Source organism: Carcharhinus amblyrhynchos, chromosome 20 (genome assembly GCF_965287045.1).
Source record: "Carcharhinus amblyrhynchos chromosome 20, sCarAmb.v2.hapA, whole genome shotgun sequence".
In the NCBI taxonomy this organism is placed as follows: Eukaryota; Metazoa; Chordata; class Chondrichthyes; order Carcharhiniformes; family Carcharhinidae; genus Carcharhinus; species Carcharhinus amblyrhynchos.
In genome coordinates this window covers 51998884-52019279 of record NC_137343.1, presented here as the reverse complement: position 1 = coordinate 52019279, position 20396 = coordinate 51998884, and the positions used below count along the sequence as shown (strand labels likewise).

At 46.6% G+C, this 20396-nt stretch overlaps 1 protein-coding gene across 2 annotated transcripts in view; it reads left to right on the top strand.

Moving 5' to 3' along the window:
- Positions 1-20045, top strand: part of LOC145356031 (SWI/SNF-related matrix-associated actin-dependent regulator of chromatin subfamily B member 1-A) — a 42444-nt gene extending 22399 nt beyond the window's left edge. For both annotated transcript variants that reach the window (XM_080208615.1, XM_080208613.1), the window contains exons 6-9: positions 481-647; positions 1413-1603; positions 18945-19076; positions 19726-20045. In XM_080208615.1, coding sequence (XP_080064741.1) covers positions 481-647; positions 1413-1603; positions 18945-19076; positions 19726-19765 — 530 coding nt within the window. In that variant the 3' untranslated portion in view covers positions 19766-20045. The remainder of the gene's footprint in view (positions 1-480; positions 648-1412; positions 1604-18944; positions 19077-19725) is intronic.
- The last annotated feature ends 351 nt before the right edge of the window (positions 20046-20396 follow it).

The window sequence follows — 20396 nt, the reverse complement described above, 5'->3', positions numbered from 1 at the left end:
GAGTTGGGGGGAGGGGGGGCTGCGGCAGTGCGGCCTGGGGGGGAGGGGGGGCTGCGGCAGTGCGGCCTGGGGGGAGGGGGGGCTGCGGCAGTGCGGCCTGGGGGGAGGGGGGGCTGCGGCAGTGCGGCCTGGGGGGGAGGGGGGGCTGCGGCAGTGCGGCCTGGGGGGAGGGGGGGCTGCGGCAGTGCGGCCTGGGGGGAGGGGACTACAGCAGTACGGGCTGGGGGTGGGGGGGGGGGGCTACGGCCCTGATGCATTAGCTTAGATCATTTGCTGAAGGATGAAGTGGGGCTGAACCAGAGGTATTACTCATTGATGCCTTAGTGTCACTAGCTGTCCTTGGGTACATGTGATGGAGTGTTAGCGGGGCCGAGGGGAGTGATAGTAATGCTCATTCAACGCAGCATTGTGCCAGTCTTGCTGCATCTGCTGTTACTGAGCATTGTTATTCCTGTTCACAACCTCTCACCTCCTTTGCAGAAAAGTTGATGACACCTGAGATGTTTGCAGAGATTTTGTGTGACGACCTGGATTTGAACCCTTTGACCTTTGTTCCTGCTATCGCCTCAGCAATTCGCCAGCAGATTGACTCATACCCAACAGACAGCATTCTGGAAGATCAGTCCGATCAGAGAGTCATCATTAAGGTGAGTCCTTCTCCCTGGCCCCTGAGGAAGAGGATGAAATCCAAGCAGACCGAGTTTCCAATTTTCACTGTATCCCTTCTACAGCTTCACAATGGATGGAGGGTGAAGTTCAGCTTGGCTGTGATACTGTCCTCAAACAGGCTGCTGAGATTGATCCCATCAACTCCTTTTGGTGCTGGATGACACTATGACACAGTGATTTAAGATGGTGTGTAGGAAGAGGCCATTTGGCCCATTGTGTCTTCACCAACTTCACTTACTCAGGTCCTATTTCCATAATACCACTACTAACCCCCTAATGTACACATCCCGGGACACCAAGCAGCAATTTCCCTTAGCCAATCCACCTAAGCAACACATCTTTCAGACCGGGAGGAAACCCACGCAGACACGTGGAGAACGTGCAAACTGCACACAGACAACGACCCGATCTGGGAACCAAACCCAGGTCCCTGATGCCGTGAGGCAGTAGTGCTAACCACTGTGCCACCGTGTTAGATTTCATTCTCAATTTGAGTGGGCACTTGATGCAGAGTCTGGAACAGGTGGATAGATTGAATCATTTCAGTTTTGGTCAGAAATCTAAGCAACTTAGTGGCGGCGGTCTGATCCCCTGCCGCAGCGAATAGCTGATGAGACATAACTGTGTGTGTTGTTTCTTCGAAGCAAGAATTGAGTCTGCCACACTGGCTCTCTTTCACAGTTATTTGTGTAATCAGGGGCTCAGTAAGCCTGGGCAATAATGGAGGGGTGTTGTGTTTACAGCTGAACATTCACGTGGGCAACATCTCACTGGTGGATCAGTTTGAGTGGGACATGTCCGAGAGGGAGAACTCGCCTGAGAAGTTTGCTCTGAAGCTGTGTTCGGAGTTGGGTCTCGGAGGAGAATTTGTCACCACCATCGCTTACAGTATCAGGGGTCAGCTGAGCTGGCATCAACGCACGTATGCTTTCAGGTAGGCCAGAGTCAATGGGCAGAGGTTGGTACATTGCTTTATTACTGGTTAATGCTTTTATTGATTTCTGTACCTGGATCCCTAAATCTCTCTCTCCTTCCACAGTTCTTAGCTTCACACCATTTAGAAAATACTCTGATCCCTTTGGGCTTCAAAGTGAATTATACAAAGAACAAAGAAAAGTGCAGCACAGGAACGGGCCCTTTGTCCCTCCAAGCCTGTGCCGATCATGATGTCTGCCTAAACTAAAACTGTATGCACTTGCAGAGTTCCAATTTTTCCATTCCTGTCCTATTCAATATTCGTCCAGTTGCCCCTTAAACGCCACTTATTGTACCTGCTCCCACTACTTCCCTGGGCAGTGCCTTCAGACGTTCACCACCGTCTGAGTAAAAAAAAACTTGCCTCGCACATCTCTTCTATGTCCCTTAGGACTTGACATTTTTACCTTAGGAAGGAGCCTCTGACTATTCACTCTGTCCATGCCTCTCGTTATCTTCTAAACCCCTATCAGGTCACCCCTTGACTCCATCGTTTCAGTGAGAACAAACTGAGTTTCTCCAACCTCTCCTCATAGCTAAAACCCTCCAGACCAGGCAACATCCTGGTAAACCTCTTTTGTATCCTCACCAAAACATCCACATCCTTCTGGTAGTGTGGTGACCAGAATTGTACACAATATTCTGAATGAGGCTTACCTAGCGTTCTATACAGCTGCAACATGACCTGCCAAATTTTACGCTCGGTGCCCCAACCGATGAAGGCAAGCATGCCGTATGCCTTCTTGACTAACTTATCCACTTTCGGTGATTGATGTCCATATACGCCCAGATCTCTCTGCCCGTCAATACTCCTAAGTGTTCTATCATTTACTGTATAATTCCTACATGCATTGAACCTTCCAAAATGCATTATCTCACATTTGTCTGGATTAAACTCCATCTGCATTTAAGAACATAAGAACATAAGAAATAGGAGCAGGAGTAGGCCATCTGGCCCTTCGAGCCTGCCCCGCCATTCAATAAGATCATGGCTGATCTGTCGTGGCTCAGTTCCACATTCCCGCCCTCTCCCCATAACCCTTAATCCCCTCTCTTATCAAAAACCCATCAACCCGCGTCTTAAAAATATTTAGCGAGGCAGCCTCCACCACCTCAACGGGCAGAGAATTCCAGAGATTCACCACCCTTTGAGTGAAGAAGTTCTTCCTCAACTCCGTTCTAAACCGCACCCCCTTTATCTTGAGCCTGTGCCCCCTAGTCCTGTCCTTTCTGAGCGGGAAGAGTCTCTCCACCTCTATCCTATCCATCCCATTCATCATCTTATACGTCTCAATGAGATCTCCCCTCATTCTTCTAAACTCTAATGAGTACAAGCCCAGTTTATTCAGCCTCTCCTCATAGCTCAACCCCCTCAATTCTGGCATCAGCCTAGTAAACCACCTCTGCACTCCCTCCAAGGCCAAAATATCCTTGCGTAAGTACGGCGCCCAAAACTGCACACAGTACTCCAGCTGCGCCCAACTCTCCAACCGGTTATACCTTGCTGTAAATTCTGACAATCCTCTTCACTATCCGCAACTCCACCAATTTTTGTATTGTCTGTGAACTTACTAATCAGACCAGCTACATTTTCTTCCAAATCATTTTTGTATATTATGAACAATAAAGGTCTCAGAACTAATCCCTGTGGAACACCGCTAATCACAGCCTTCCATTAAGAAAAGCAACTTCTACTACTACCCTCTGTCTTCTATGGCCAAGCCAGTCCTGTATCCATCTTGCCAGCTCCGTCTAATCCTGTGTGACTTCACCTTCATACCAGTCTACCATGAGGTACCTTGTCAAAGGCTTTACTGAAGTCCATGCATACAACATCCACTGCCTTTCCCTCATCTTCAGCCTCAAAAAATTTGATCAAGTTAGCGAGGCGCGACCTCCCCTTAACAAAACCATGCTGTCTATCACTAATAATTCCATTTGCTTCCAAATGTGAGTAAATCCTGTCCCTAAGAATCTTTTCCAATAATTTCCTTATCACTGACGGAAGGCTCACCATCTTATAATTTCCTGGATTATCCATGCTGCCCATATTAAACAATGGAACAGTATTGGCTATCCTTCCGTCCTCTGAAATTTCATCTGTAGTCAATGAGGATACAAAGATTTTTGTCAAGACCCAGCAATTTCCACCCTCAGTAACCGAGCTCCCTCAACCTATCCTCATAAGGCATGCCACCCCATCCAGGCAAAATCCTTGTAAATCTCCTCTGCACTCTTTCGATAGCTTCCACATCCCTCCTGCAATGAGGCAACCAGAACTGCGCACAGTACTCCAAGTGGGGTCTGACTAGGGTCTTATAAAGCTGCAGCATTCTCTCCCAACGCCTAAACTCAACCGCTTGATTGACGAAGGCTAGTACACCAGACATCTTCTTAAGCACATCCTCTACCTGTGAGGCCCTGGGGACCTAACTACTTGAATGCTTTTTAATATGCCCAATACCACTACCACCAGGCTCATAATATCCCTCGTTATTCCAGGGTTTGTTCCTGATATTTGCCACACTTATCCTTCATCCTCACAGTCACATGCCGGTTCTGAACTTCAATCAACTGACATTTGATTGACTCTCACAAGTTGGATGATTTACCCTCAAACAGCGTCCCCTAATCAGCACTCTCTAGATCCTGCCTAATGTTGTTGTAATCTTCCCCCACTTTAACACTTTGCCCCAGGACCACTCTTGTCCTTATCCACAAGCACCTTAAAACTTATGGAATTAAAAGCATTGTTCTGTTGCTCTCCTACTGAAACTTCGATCACCTGGCCAGGCTTATTCCCCAGTGCCAGGTTTATTATGGCTCCTTCCCAAGATGGGCTATTTACATACTGTTTTCAAGAAACTCTCCTGGGCGCCCCTTACAAATTCTGCCCCATCCAAGCCTCTAGCAGTGAATGAGTCCCAGTCAATACAGGGAAAGTTAAAATCACCAACCGCAACAACCCTTCTGTTTTTGCACCTTTCTAAAATCTGCCTGCATTTCTGCCCCTCTATCTCCCACTGGCTGTTGGGGAGCCTGTAATAAACTCCCAACATTCTGACTGCATCCTTCCTATTCCTGAGCTTTACCCATATTGCCTCGCTGCCTGAACCCTCGAAGAGGAAATGGGTGAGGTATTAAATGAGTATTTTGCGTCAGTATTCACCAAAGAGAAGGATTTCGTGGGTAATCAGTCTGGGACAGGGTATGTAGATAGTTTGAGTCATGTTGTGATCAAAAAGGAGGTGGTATGGGTTCTTAAAAAGCATTAACATAGAACATAGAACACTACAGCACAAACAGGCCCTTCGGCCCACAAGTTGCGCTGATCATATCTCTACCTACTAGGCCTACCTATAACCCTCAATCCCATTAAATTCCATGTACTCATCCAGAAGTCTCTTAAAAGACCCCAACGAGTTCGCCTCCACCACCACTGACGGCAGCCGATTCCACTCACTCACCTCCCTCTGAGTGAAAAACTTACCCCTGACTTCTCCTCTGTACCTGCTTCCCAGCACCTTAAACCTGTGTCCTCTCGTAGCGACCATTTCAGCCCTGGGAAATAGCCTCCGAGAATCCACCCTATCTATACCTCTCAACATTTTATAAACCTCTATCAGGTCACCTCTCATCCTTCATCTCTCCAGGGAGAAGAGACCTAGCTCCCTCAACCTATCCTCATAAAGCATGCCACCCAATCCAAGCAACATCCTTGTAAATCTCCTCTGCACCCTTTCAATAGCTTCCACATCTTTCTTGTAATGAGGCGACCAGAACTGCGCACAGTACTCCAAGTGGGGTCTGACAAGGGTCTTATAAAGCTGCAGCATTCTCTCCCAACTCCTAAACTCAGTCCCTCCATTGACAAGGCTAGTACACCATACACCTTCTTAACCACATCCTCTACCTGCAAGGCCAATTTAAGAGTGCTATGGACCCAGACCCCAAGGTCCTTCTGATCCTCCACACTGCTAAGACTCCTACCCTTGATATTGTACTCCTTCATTCCATTGGACCTGCCAAAATGGACCACTACACGTTTATCCGTGTTAGAACATAGAACATTACAGCGCAGAACAGGCCCTTCGGCCCACGATGTTGCGCCGACCAGTTAAAAAACAATGACCCTCTAACCTAAACCAATCCCTTTTCATCCATAAACCTATCCACAGATCTCTTAAACGCCCCCAAACTAGGCGCATTTACAACTGCAGCAGGCAGGGCATTCCAATCCCTCACCACCCTCTGGGTAAAGAACTTACCCCTGACATCCGTCCTATAACTACCCCCTTAATTTAATTTAAAGCCATGCCCCCTCGTTGAAGTCCATCTGCCACTTCTCTGCCCAGTCTTGCATCCTATCTATGTCACGCTGCAACTTCTGACATCCCTCCAGACCATCCACAACACCACCAACGTTCGTGTCGTCGGCGAACTTACTAACCCATCCCTCCACTTCCTCATCCAGGTCATTTATGAAAATGACAAACAGCAAGGGTCCTAGAACAGATCCCTGGGGCACTCCACTGGTGACCGACCTCCATGCAGAAAAAGAGCCATCCACAACCACTCTCTGCCTTCTGCAGGCAAAAAGTCTGACAACACCAGGTTTTAGTCCAACCTATTTATTTGATAATATACTCACAAGCTTTCAGGGTTAGCCCCTTCGTCAGGTGAATGGAGAGTTCTGGCCTCAGACAGAGCATATAAAGCACAGACAGTTTAGAGATTACTGATTAGAATGTGAATCCTTACACCTAACCTGCTGTTCAAGACCTGAAGTGGCTGATAATGTGAGTGGAAGGAGCACTGATCACAGGTTAAAGAGATGTGTATTGTCTCCAGACAGTACAGTAAGTGAGGTTTTGCAAACCCAGGCAAGTCACGGGGGTTACAGATAGTGCGACATGAACCCAAGATCCCTGTTGAGACCGTCCTCATGTGTGCGGAACTTGGCTATCAGTCTCTGTTCAGCGACTCTGCGCTGTCGTGTGTCGTGAAGGCCGCCTTGGAGAACGCTTACCCGAAGGTCAGAGGCTGAATGCCCGTGACCACTGAAGTGTTCGCCAACAGGAAGGGAACAGTCTTGCCTGGTGACTGTCGAGCGATGTTCATTCATCCGTTGTCGTAGCGTCTGCATGGTCTCCCCAATGTACCATGCTTCGGGACATTCTTTCTTGCAACGTATCAGGTAGACAATGTTGGCCGAGTTGCAAGAGTATTTACCATGTACCTGGTGGATGGTATTCTCACGTGTGATGATGGTATCCATGTCGATGATCCGGCATGTCTTGCAGAGGTTGCTGTGACAGGGTTGTGTGGTATTGTGGTCACTGTTCTCCTGAAGGCTGGGTAGTTTGCTGCGAACGATGGTCTGTTTGAGGTTGTGCGGTTGTCTGAAGGCAAGAAGTGGGGGTGTGGGGAGATGTTCGTCTTCATCAATGATATGTTGAAGACTCCGGAGAAGATGTCGTAGCTTCTCCGCTCCGGGGAAGTACTTCAGACAACCACACAACCTCAAACAGACCATTGTCCGCAGCAAACTACCCAGCCTTCAGGAGAACAGTGACCACAATGCCACACAACCCTGCCACAGCAACCTCTGCAAGACATGCCGGATCATCGACATGGATACCATCATCACACGTGAGAATACCATCCACCAGGTACATGGTAAATACTCTTGCAACTCGGCCAACATTGTCTACCTGATACGTTGCAAGAAAGAATGTCCCGAAGCATGGTACATTGGGGAGACCATGCAGACGCTACGACAACGGATGAATGAACATCGCTCGACAGTCACCAGGCAAGACTGTTCCCTTCCTGTTGGCGAACACTTCAGTGGTCACGGGCATTCAGCCTCTGACCTTCGGGTAAGCGTTCTCCAAGGCGGCCTTCACGACACACGACAGCGCAGAGTCGCTGAACAGAGACTGATAGCCAAGTTCCGCACACATGAGGACGGTCTCAACAGGGATCTTGGGTTCATGTCGCACTATCTGTAACCCCCGTGACTTGCCTGGGTTTGCAAAACCTCACTTACTGTACTGTCTGGAGACAATACACATCTCTTTAACCTGTGATCAGTGCTCCTTCCACTCACATTATCAGCCACTTCAGGTCTTGAACAGCAGGTTAGGTGTAAGGATTCACATTCTAATCAGTAATCTCTAAACTGTCTGTGCTTTATATGCTCTGTCTGAGGCCAGAACTCTCCATTCACCTGACGAAGGGGCTAACCCTGAAAGCTTGTGAGTATATTATCAAATAAATAGGTTGGACTAAAACCTGGTGTTGTCAGACTTTTTACTGTGTTTACGCCAGTCCAACGCCAGCATACCCACATCATGACTTCTGCAGGCAAGCCAGTTCTGGATCCACAAGGCCCCTTGGATCCCATGCCCTCTCACCTTCTCATGAAGTCTTGCATGGGGGACCTTATCAAACACCTTGCTGAAGTCCATGTAAACCACATCCACCGCTCTTCCTTCATCAATGTGTTCAGTCACATTTTCAAAGAATTCAACTAGGCTCGTAAGGCACGACCTGCCCTTGACAAAGCCGAGCTGACTACTTTTGATCATACCAAACTTCTCCAAATGTTCATAAATCCTGTCTCTCAGGATCTTGTCCAACAATTTACCATCCACTGAGGTTAAACTCACCGGTCGGTAATTTTCTGGGCTATCCCTTTTCCCTTTCTTGAATGTAGGAACCACATTTGCAATCCTCCGGAACCTCTCCCATCTCCATTAACGACACAAAGATCATTGCCAGAAGTTCTACGATCTCTTCCCTCACCTCCCACAGCAACCTGGGGTACATCCCATCCGGTACCGGTGACTTATCTATCTTGATAGAATTTAAAAGTTCCAACACATCCTCTCTCTTCACGTCCACGTACTTGATCTTTTCAGACTGCCGCAAACCTGCAGTACAACCTCCCAGATCACTTTCCACCGTGAATACCGAGGTAAAGTACTCATTAAGCACCTCTGCCATTTCTCCGGTTCCACACAGACTTTTCCCCCTTCACCTTTTATAGGTCCTATCCTTTCATATCTCATCCTTTTACTCTTCACATATTTGTAGAAGGCCTTGGGGTTCTCTTTAATCTTACACGCCAAGGCCTTCTCATGACCCCTTCTGGCTCTCCTAGTTTCCTTTTTAAACTCCTTCCTACAACCGGTATACTTTTCTAGATCCTTTACATCACCTAGCTCTCTGAACTTTCTGTGCGCCTTCCTTTTCTTCCTGACTTGGTTCATTACAACCTTCGAGCACCACGGTTCCCGCGACCTATCAAAACCTCCCTGTCTCATCGGAACGTTGTCCTGCAGAGCTCCAGACAAACGTTTCTTGAAAATCCGCCACCTTCCTTCAGTACTTTTCCCCAAGAACACCTCCTTCCAGTTTACTTGTCCAGTTTTCTGCCTGATGTCTTCATATTTCCCCTTACCCCAGATAAACACCTTCCCAGCCTGCCTGATCCTATCTCTTTCCAATGCTATTGTGAAGGAGATAGAATTATGATCTCCATCCCCGAGATGCTCTCCCACTGAGAGATCTGACACCCGTCCTGGCTCATTAGCCAGCACCAGGTCAAGTACAGCCTCTTCTCTCGTAGGCTTATCCATGTACTGTGTCAGGAAACCCTCCTGAACACACGTAACAAACTCCTCCCCATCCAAACCCCTTACCCTAGGGATATTCCAGTCGATGTTTGGGAAATTAAAGTCTCCCATCATGACAACTCTGTTATTACTACATCTCTCTAGGATCTGTTTCCCTATCTGCATCTCAACTTCCCTGTCACTATTGGGCAGCCTATAGAAAACACCCAGCAAAGTTATTGACCCCTTGCTGTTCCTAACTTCCACCCACAGAGACTCCGTAGACAGTCCCTCCACAGCATCCACCTTCTCTACAGCCATGATACTGTCCCTGATCAACAGTGCCACTCCGCCCCCTCTTTTACCTCCCTCCCCGTCCTTCCTGAAACATCTGAATCCCGGCACCTGAAGTAGCCAGTCCTGTCCCTGAGACATCATAGTCTCTGTAATGGCCACCACATTACATTCCCAAGCAGCAATCCACACCCTAAGCTCATCCACTTTATTCACTACACTCCTGGCGTTAAAATAGACACACTTCAGACCCTTGGTCTGGGTGCTCCCCTTCTCCATCACCCGTCTAAGCTCCCTCTCATACTGTCTACAGTCCTTCTCTACTTGGGAGCTAACCTCCTCGCTCTCAGTCACCTCATCTCGATTCCCTCCCCCCAACCTTTCTAGTTTAAAGTCCCCGCAGTAGCCCTCGCCAACTTTCCTGCCAAGATATTGGTTCCCCTGGGATTCAAGTGCCACCCGTCTTTATTGCACAGGTCACACCTGCCCCTAAAGAGGTCCCAATGATCCAGGACCCGGAATCCCTGCCCCCTGCTCCAGTCCCTCAGCCACACATTCATCCTCCACCTCATTCCATTCCTGTTCTCACTCTCCCGCGGCACGGGCAGCAGTCCCGAGATTACTACCTTTGCGTTCCTCCTAAGGTAGACAGATCCCCAGGGCCTGCTGCAGTTGTAAATGCGCCTAGTTTGGGGGTGTTTAAGAGATCTGTGGATAGGTTTATGGACGAAAAGGGATTGGTATAGGCTAGTGGGTCATTGTTTTTGTAACTGGTCGGCGCAACATCGTGGGCCGAAGGGCCTGTTCTGCGCTGTAATGTTCTATGTTCTATGTTCTATGATGAGATATACCCCAGAATAATGAGGGAGGTAAGGGAGGAAATTGTTGGAGTCTTGAGAGAAATCTTTGTATCCTCACTGGCTACAGGGGAGGTCCCAGAGGATTGGAGAATAGCCAATATTGTTCCTTTGTTTAAGAAAGGTAGCAAGAATAACCCAGGTAATTACAGGCCAGTGAGCCTTGTGTCAGTGGTAGGGAAATTATTGGAGAGGACTTTTTGAGACAGGATTTACTCCCACTTGGAAATAAGTGGGCGTATTAGTGAGAGACAACATGGTTTAGTGAAGGGGAGTAGTGCTTCACGAACTTGATTTGAGTTTTTTGAGGAAGTGACGAAGATGATTGATGAGGGTAGGACAATGGATGTTGTCTATATGGACTTCAGTAAGGCCTTTAGAACATAGAACATAGAACATAGAACATTACAGCGCAGAACAGGCCCTTCAGCCCACGATGTTGCGCCGACCAGTTACAAAAACAATGACCCACTAGCCTATACCAATCCCTTTTCGTCCATAAACCTATCCAGAGACCTCTTAAATGCCCCCAAACTAGACGCATTTACAACTGCAGCAGGCAGGGCATTCCAATCCCTCACCACCCGCTGGGTAAAGAACCTACCCCTGACAAGGTCCTTCATGGCAGACTGGTGCAGAAGGTGAAGTCACATGGGTGCTGTAATTTTCATTTTACATCTGTGCTGTAATTTTCTTTGTTCTTTGTGTCCCCTCTCAATACAGCTGTGATATTCTCCTTAACCAGTAATGCCACTCCCTCACCCCTTTTACTTCCCCCTCTATCCTGCCTGAAGTATCTAAATCCTGGGATGTTTAGCTGCCGATCCTGTCCCTCTTTCAACCAAGTCTGTGTAATAACAACAACATCGTGGTTCCAAGTACCAATCCAAGATCTAAGTTCATCTGTCTTACCTGTTACACTTCTCATGTTGCAACAAGTGCGCTTCAGACCACCAGTCTCGCTGTGTTCGACAACTGCTCCCTGCCTGTTCTTCCTCATAGTCTTACTGGCCTTAATCTGTAGCTCTCCCTCAGTTATTTCTGCTGCTGACCTACTGCTCTGGTTCCCACCCCCACCATACTAATTTAAATCCTCCCGAGTGCCTCTGGTAACTCTACCTTCCAGGTGCCCCTCCAGTTTAGGTCTAACACATCCTTGTACAGGTCCCATCTGTCCTGGAAAATGATCAAGATATCAGAACCTTTGCAGCTTTCTGCTCCCAATCACACTACCTGCTGTGTCACCTGCCTTCATGTTGTCAGCAAACATGCATTGGATACACCGATGTCATCTCTTTTATCAATAAATTGATGAAAAGTGGAGGTCCCTGTACAGAACCCTGAAGGGTAGCACTGCTGACATCCCGCTAATATCCAGTCTACTCGGTCTCCCTCATTCCTATTCACTAGGTTGCCCTGCAGCTGTTGAGTGCTGGCTGAGAAAGGATTGTGCCAGTAATCCAGTGAGCACGTGGGAGTCTGCATTTTTGAGTGTCAGTCTCCTGAGGCCTGGGCTATGATGATAAGAGTGAGAATAGTCAATGCAGCCCATCAAGCTAGTTCCAGCATTTAGTAAGATCTCAAGTTTCCCTTCCTGTCTGATCCTTGGATCTGTTTTAATTGATTCATGATAGAGCATCCACAGCTCTGGGCTACAGCATTCCAACAATTCATAACACCTTGAAACTTCTCATCTCAATCTATACTAACCAACCCTTTACCCGGAGATTCCTAGTTTTAGATTCTCCCGGCAGGAATGCAGCCTCCTGGCTCCTTGAGAACTTTACAATCCTCTGATATCATCTCTCATTATTCAAAACTCCAGTGCAATAGGCCCAATTTATTCAATCAATTCTGAATGGAGATCTGTCTTTTTCAGGAGTGAGTTTTCATTTCACTCTAAGACCGGTATATCCTTCCTTAGATACGACCAGGACTGTCCATTAAAGATCTGTATATTTGCAGTAAGACTCCCTTACAGTAAGGCTAATTTTCCATTTCTCTTCCAAATTGCATATGGCTCCTGCATATTAACTTTGCGACTTGCGTACAAAAACATCCAAATCCTTCTGAACACTTAACAGTTTCCCAATGCCAAAGTGGAAAGCTACGTTTCTTCACATTATTTTCCACTTGTAGCTTTCTTGTCAACTCATTTACTCTTCTTCTTTCTCATCTTCTTTGTGTTCACCTCACAGCTTAATTTCCCATCCAGCATTGTATGTAAACTTCAGTACATTACTTTCAGACTAGTCGATGACATCTAGCTCAGGCTACAGCTCTGATCCTTGCAGCTCCTGCTAATTACAACATGCTAAACTGAAACTGCTGCATTTGTTCCGACAGCCTGTAGGAACTCGTCCTAAAGAGGTTTGACAGGACAGACACTAAAGTACTTTCCCACTGCAGAGGGAATCTAGGATAGCGGGGCACAATTTCAAGATAAGGGACATTTAGGAATGAGATGAGGAGAACTTCTCCAGAGGGTTGTGGAATCCCTGTCATTGTTAAAGCTGAGATGGAAGGAGTTTTGGTCTCAGAATCATAGAGCCATAGAGGTTAACAGCATGGAAACAGGTTCTTCAGCCCAACTTGTCCATGCTGCCCCTTTTTTTAAACCCCGAAGCTAGTCCCAATTGCCGGCGTTTGGCCCGTATTCCTCTACACCCATCTTACTCATCTAACTGTCTAAATGCTTTTTAAAAGACAAAATTGTACCTTCCTCTACTACTGCCTCTGGCAGCTTGTTCCAAACAAAGAACATAGGAAATTACAGCACAGGAACACTCACCACCCTCTGTGAAAAATTTGCCCCACTGGGCACTTCTGTATCTCTCCCCTCTCACCTTAAATCTATGCCTTCTAGTTTTAGACTCCCCTACCTTTGGGAAAAGATATTGACTATCTAGCTGATCTGTGCCCCTCATTATTTTATAGACCTCTACAAGATCACCCCTCAGCCTCTTACGCTCCAGAGAAAAAAGTCCCAGTCTATCCAGCCTCTCCTTATAACTCAATCCATCAAGTCCCGGTAGCATCCTAGTAAATCTTTCCTGCACTCTTTCTAGTTTAATAATATCCTTTCTATAATAGGGTGACCAGAACTGTACACAGTATTCCAAGTGTGGCCTTACTAATGTCTGGCACAACTTCAACAAGATGTCCCAACTCCTGTATTCAGTGCTCTGAGTGATGAAACCAAGCATGCCAAATGCCTTCTTCACCACTGTGTCCACTCTGTGACTCCACTTTCAAGGAGCTATGAACCTGTATCCCTAGAACTCTTTGTTTTATAACTCTCCCTGATGCCCTACTATTAACTGGCCTGGTTTGAACTACCAAAATGCATCACCTCGCATTTACAAAGAACAAAGAAAATTACAGCACAGGAACAGGCCCTTTGGCCCTCCAAGCCTGCACCGACCATGCTGCTCAACTTAACTAAAAACCCCCTACCCTTCCGGGGACCATATCCCTCTATTCCCATCCTATTCGTGTATTTGTCAAGTTGCCCCTTAAAAGTCACTACTGTATCCGCTTCCATTCCCTCCCCAGCAGCGAGTTCCAGACACCCACTACTCTGTGTAAAAAAACCTGCCTTGTACATCCCCTTTAAACTTTGCCCCTCACACCTTAAACCTGTGCCCCTTAGTAATTGACTCTTCCACCTTGGGAAAAAGCTTCAGAGTATGCACTCTGTCCGTGCCCCTCATAATCTTGTAGACTTTAATTTAGAATTTATTTATTAATTTAGAAATTAAACTCCATCTGCTATTTGACAGGTCACTGGAATCAAAATCCCGTTGTAATCCTAGATAGCTTCTTCACTGTCCACCATGCCACCAATCTTGATGTCATCTGCAAACTTACTAACTATGCCTACTAAATTCTCATACAAATCATTAATATAAATGTGAATAAAGTGGACCCAGCACCAATCCCTAAGGCACACTGCTGATCTCAGGCCTCTGGTTTGAAAAACAACCGATGAAGGGAAGGTCATGTTTGACCAATTTGATGGAATTCTTTGAGAACATTACATGTGCAGTGGACAATGGGGAACCTGAGGATGTGGCGTATTTGGATTTCCAGAAGACATTTGACAAGGTGTCACACCAAAGACTTCTACGTAAGATAAAGGTGCTTGTTGTAACAGATAATGTATTATCATGGAGAGAGGACTGGTTAACTAACAGAAAGCAAAGAGGTAAATGGGTGTTTTTCTGGTTGGCAATCAGTGACTAGCGGTGTGCCTCAAGGATTAGTTTCGGGACCGCAATTGTTTACGATTTACATTGATGGTTTGGAGTTGGGGACCACGTGTAGTGCATCAGAATTTGCAGACGACACTAAGATGGGTGGCAGAGCAAAGTGTGCAGAGGATGCTGCAAGTCTGCAAAGGGATATAGATAATCTAAGTGAGTGAGCGAGAGTCTGGCAGATGGAGTACAATGTTGGTAAATGTGAGGTCACCCATTTTGGTAGGAATAACAGCAAAATGGACTATTATTTAAATGGTAAAAAATTGCAGCATGCTGCTGTGCAGAGGGACCTGGGTGTCCTTGTGCAGGAATCTCAAGGAGTTGGTTTGCAGGTACAGCAGGTAATTAAGAACAGCTTAATTACCAGAGGGATGGAGTTTAAAAACAGTGAGATTATGTTGCAGCTGTATAAGGTGCCGGTGAGGCCACGCCTGGAGTTACTGTGTATAGTTTTGATCTCCTTACTTGAGAAAGGATATACTGGCACCGGAGGGGGTGCAGAGCAGATTCACTAGGTTGATTCTGGAATTGAGAGTGTTGGTTTATGAGGAAAGACTGAATGGACAGAGGCTATACTCATTGGAATGAGGGGGGATCTTATAGAAACATATATGATTATGATGGGAATAGATAAGACAGAAGCAGGGAAGTTGTTTCCAATGGCGGGTGAAACTAGAACTAGGGGGCATAGCCTCAAAATAAGGGGAAGCAGATTTAGGACTGAGTTGAGGAGGAACTTCTTCACACAAAGAGTTGTGAATCTGTGGAATTGCCTGCCCAGTGAAGCAGTTGAGGCTACCTCATTGAATGATTTTAAGGCGAGGGTAGATAAATTTTTGAACAGTAAAGGAATTAAGGTTATGGTCAGTGGGCGGGTAAGTGGAGCTGAGTCCACGAAGAGATCAGCCATGATCTTATTGAATGGCACAGCAGGGTCGAGGGGCCAGATGGCCGACTCCTGCTCCTAGTTCTTATGTTCTAAACCTCTACAACCACCCTCTGTCTCCTGTCGTCAAGCCTACTTTGTATTAATTTGGCCACCTCACCTTGGATCCTGTGAGATTTAACTTTGTGACAACCTACCATGCAGTATCTTGTCAAAGGCCTTGCTGAAATCCATGTAGACAACATTGACTGCATTGCCCTCATCTACTTTCTTGGTTTCCCCTTCAAAAAACGCAATCAAATTTGTGAGATGATTTTTCCACTCTTAAAGCCATGTTGACTGTCCCTAAACAGTCCTTGCGTCTCTCTAAATGCTTGTAGATCCTGTCTCTCCAAGTACCTTCTCACAACTTTACCCACTACAGATTGAGGTTCACTGGCCTGTAGTTCCCAGGCTTTTCCCTGCAGCCCCTCTTAAACAAAGGCACAACATTTACCACTTTCCAATCTTCAGGTACTTCACCCACGATGATTCAAATATCTCTGCGAGGGACCCGCAAATTCCTCCCTAGCCCCCCACAATGTCCTGGGATACACTTCATCAGGTCCCAGGGATTTGTCTACCTTGATATGCTTAAAGAATTCCAGCACCACCACCTCTGTTATTTGTACACTCCTCCAAGTTCCCTAACACCGGTGCTTTTCTCAACAGTGAATACTGATGAGAAATATACATTTAGGATCACCCATCTCTTGTGGATTCGCACATAGATGATCTTGTTGATCCCTAAGCGGCCCTGGTTACTCTTTTGCCCTTTATGTATTTGTAGAAGCTCTTTGGATTTTCCTTTTCCTTATCTGCCAAAACAATCTCGTGTCCCCTTTTTGTCCTCCTGATTTCTTTCTTAACTCTACTCCTACACCCCCGATACTCTTCAAGGGATTCACTTGATCCCAGCATGTCATGTGCCTCCTTCTTCTTGATCAGGGTCTCAGTATCCCGCGTCATCCAGGGTTCTCTACTTCTACCAGCCTTGCCCTTCACTCTAAGAGGAATGCGCTTGCCCTGAACCCTGGTTAACACACTTTTGAAAGCCTTGCACTTACCAGGCATCCCTTTGCCTTCCCACAGATTCCCCCAGTTAGCTGTTGAAAGCTCCTGCCTGATACCATCAAAGAACAAAGAACAAAAACAGCCCGGGAAACAGGCCCAATGAGCCCGCACCGCCATTTTAACATTACCAGTCCCCCCTCCACCCGTGACCCTTATCTATTGTTTTATGGCATTCCACATTGAGGGAAACTAATTTAGGGACAATTTATTACTTCCAATCAGCCTAATAGCACATCTTTGGGGTGTGGGAGGAAACCGGAGCACCCTGAGAAAACCCACGCAAGCACGGGGAGAATGCGCAAACTCCCACAGACACCGGCCCAAATCCATGTGTCTGCACAGCAAACAGTCATAGTCACTGAGCTGTCGCGTTGCCCAGCATCTGGTCCAGTTTAGGCACACACTAACGACATGAAGCACTAGGCTACTCTCGAACATCCAAGAGCAGCCCCAGTACGACCCATCGTGTGTACGCCCCTCGTTGGACAACAAGGCGGACCGACTTAAAACCTGTGAATTAAAAGAGAAAAACATTAGTATCATTCCACATACTTTTACATTACCAGGGATGTCCCAATGCTAATGAACCTTATTTAAAACAATCTCCTATATCCTCCCATCTCCAACCCACTCATGTGCCTGTCTAAGTAACTCTTAAACAACTCCAGCATGCCTGCCTCCATCACCTTGCTTGGCAGAGCATTCCATACCCCCACTACCCTCTGTGTGAAAAACCTCCCTCTAATATCTGTGTTATACCTCACCCCCTCACCCTAAGCCCGTGGCCCCTCGTACTGTGTGTCTCTAACATAGGAAATAACTTACCACTGTTTATCTATACCCTTCATAATCTTATATACCTCTATTAGATCCCCCCTCAGTCACCGTCTATCATTCTCCATAGTTATCTGACAGAACATTCTCCATAGCTATCTGACAGTCTCCATGTCTTTCCGGTAGTAAGGGGACCAGAACCGGACGCAGTACTCCAAATGCGGCCTAACCAACGTTCTATACAACTGCAACATTAGACTCCAGCTCTTATATTCTATACCCCTTCCTATAAAGGCTAACATACCATAAGCTCTCTTCACAACCTTCTCCACTTGTACTGCCACCTTCAAAGACTTGTGCAGTTGCACCCCCAGGTCCCGCTGTGTTTCTGTACTCTTTATAGGTTTACCCTTTATCGTATAACTCCCCCCTATGTTATTCCGGCCAAAATGCATCACCTCACATTTATCAGGATTAAACTCCATTTGCCATATATCTGCCCAATATAAAGGCATATGCTCAGTTTACAGAATACTGATTAGAATGTGAGTCTTTACAGCTAATCAAGTCTTAAAGACCTTCAGTCGATACAGTAGATACATCTTCCTTTGGCCTCATGGTGAACAATCACTGAAACAACTATATGATGATACCAACAAGTTCTACCCCACCATCAGACTCACCATGGGCTACTCTCTGGAATCGGTTACATTCTTGGACACACGCATCTCCACTAAGGACAGTCACCTCAGCACCTCACTGTACCGCAAGCCCAAGGATAACCTCACGATGCTCCACTTCTGCAGCTTCCATCCTAAACATGTTAAAGAAGCCATCCCCTATGGACTGGCCCTCCATATACACAGGATCTGCTCAGATGAGGAGGATCGTGACAGATGCCTCCAGACGCTGAAAGATGCCCTCATAAGAACAGGATATGACGCTCGACTCATCAACAGTTCCGACACACCACAGCGAAAAAGCACACTGACCTCCTCAGAAGACAAACACGGGACACGGTGGACAGAGTACCCTTCGTCGTCCAGTACTTCCCCGGAGCGGAGAGCTACGACATCTTCTCTGGAGTCTTCAACATATCATTGATGAAGACTTGATTAGCTGTAAAGACTCACATTCTAATCAGTATTCTGTAAACTGAGCGTATGCCTTTATATGGTCTGTTTGTGATCAGGACTCCCCGCTCACCTGACGAAGGAGCAGTTCTCTGATAACTAGTGGTGTTTACTACTAAATAAACCTGTTGGACTTTAACCTGGTGTTGTGAGACCTCTTACTGTGTTTACCCCAGTCCAACATCGGCATCTCCACATCACGCGGCACTCCTCTCCATGAGTGAAAGGAGATAATTGTGTGACGTACTTTGCACTATGACCAGGCTCCCTATACGTTTTTCCTAAGCGCTGAGCTGGCTGAGGTGTGTTTTTCTGCAGCCAGTGATTATAATGCCTATTTTTCTTTTGTGATATGACAGTGAGAACCCTCTACCCACAGTGGAGATTGCGATCCGGAACACGGGAGATGCTGATCAGTGGTGCCCCCTACTAGAGACGCTGACAGATGCTGAAATGGAGAAGAAGATTCGCGATCAGGATAGAAATACGAGGTATGTCACCAAGGCCACAAAACACTCCTCACTCGTTAAAAGACATACGATCCTCTTCCCCTTAATGCACACCAGCCCAGCCCTGAAATAATGGATGCACACGTGTGCATAGACCCGTATGTATACACATGCAGTGTCCACCCTCAGGCACACCTTCCATCCAACACATCCTGTCCCTCTCCCAGCTTGAAGAAGCCTCAAAGTAACAAAATGTACCTGTGAATTCTGGGATAAGTGTTGCCCAAGATACTGGTGAGAACCCTGTTCAGCTTTTTGAATAGTACCATGGAATCTTTTACACCCACGTGAAGGGCAGATGAGGCCTTGCTTAAAGGTCACGTCAGCAAGCACAGCACCACCAACAATGTAGCACTCCCCTTGTCAGCCTCCACCTAGTGACTCCTGCTGAACTAGGCATTTGGATGTCAAATTTGACTTTAGCTAAACATAGCCAAATGGGAAGGGTGATGGTGAACAATAGGCTGTGGTTAGGATGTGGAACCTGCTATCACCGGGAGTCGTTGAGGCAAATAATGTCAAAGCATATAAACAAAATTGTGATAAATACATCAATCAAACAGCAGTGGAGAGAGGGAATGTGTTACTTCTGTGTTGTGAAAAGTATAATTACTGATTTTTTTTTTTACAGGCGCATGAGACGTCTCGCAAACACCGCTCCAGCCTGGTAACCCAACCCTTGCTCAGACTGGTTCAGATGATGAAGCTCCTGCAACAATTATTGCAAGGGCTAATTCTGAGAATAGACATTCCCCACAGCGGCCTTGTCGCAGACCCCCACACTGTGTATAAGGACTGGTGCAGTAGTGTCAGTGCTCCTTACAAGATGTCTTGATCTTATCCAATTCCTAACCCTGCAGTCAATGCACAGAGTCTTGCCTTAATCTGTTTTTTGTATAGGTGCCCATTGCACTTCTTGAGAAGTTTTTTAAATAAAGTTCTTAATTTTAATCCCATTGTTACCATTTTAATTTTAATGTATTTTTGTGTGATTATTATGCTTGGCAGAAGTTATAAAACTGGTCATAAATTGTACCTAACAGGTCTCTCTTCAGCCCAACACATCTCCCTGTCCGCTGATGGCTTTGGTAGAGGTTTGGAGTGGGTTTATGTTTGGGGAAAGCAGTGTGCCAGAGGCAGTGAAGTGATTGGTGAATTGCTGAGCTGAATGTCCAACTTGAATGGATTTAATGATCTGCAGCCCTGGATGTGGAGGAGTTCCTGTTGCTCCAGGGCCATTCACACGGGGCTTCTATTGATTTTTTTGCTGAGGTGAACACTTCCTGAGAGTCAGAATTTAGA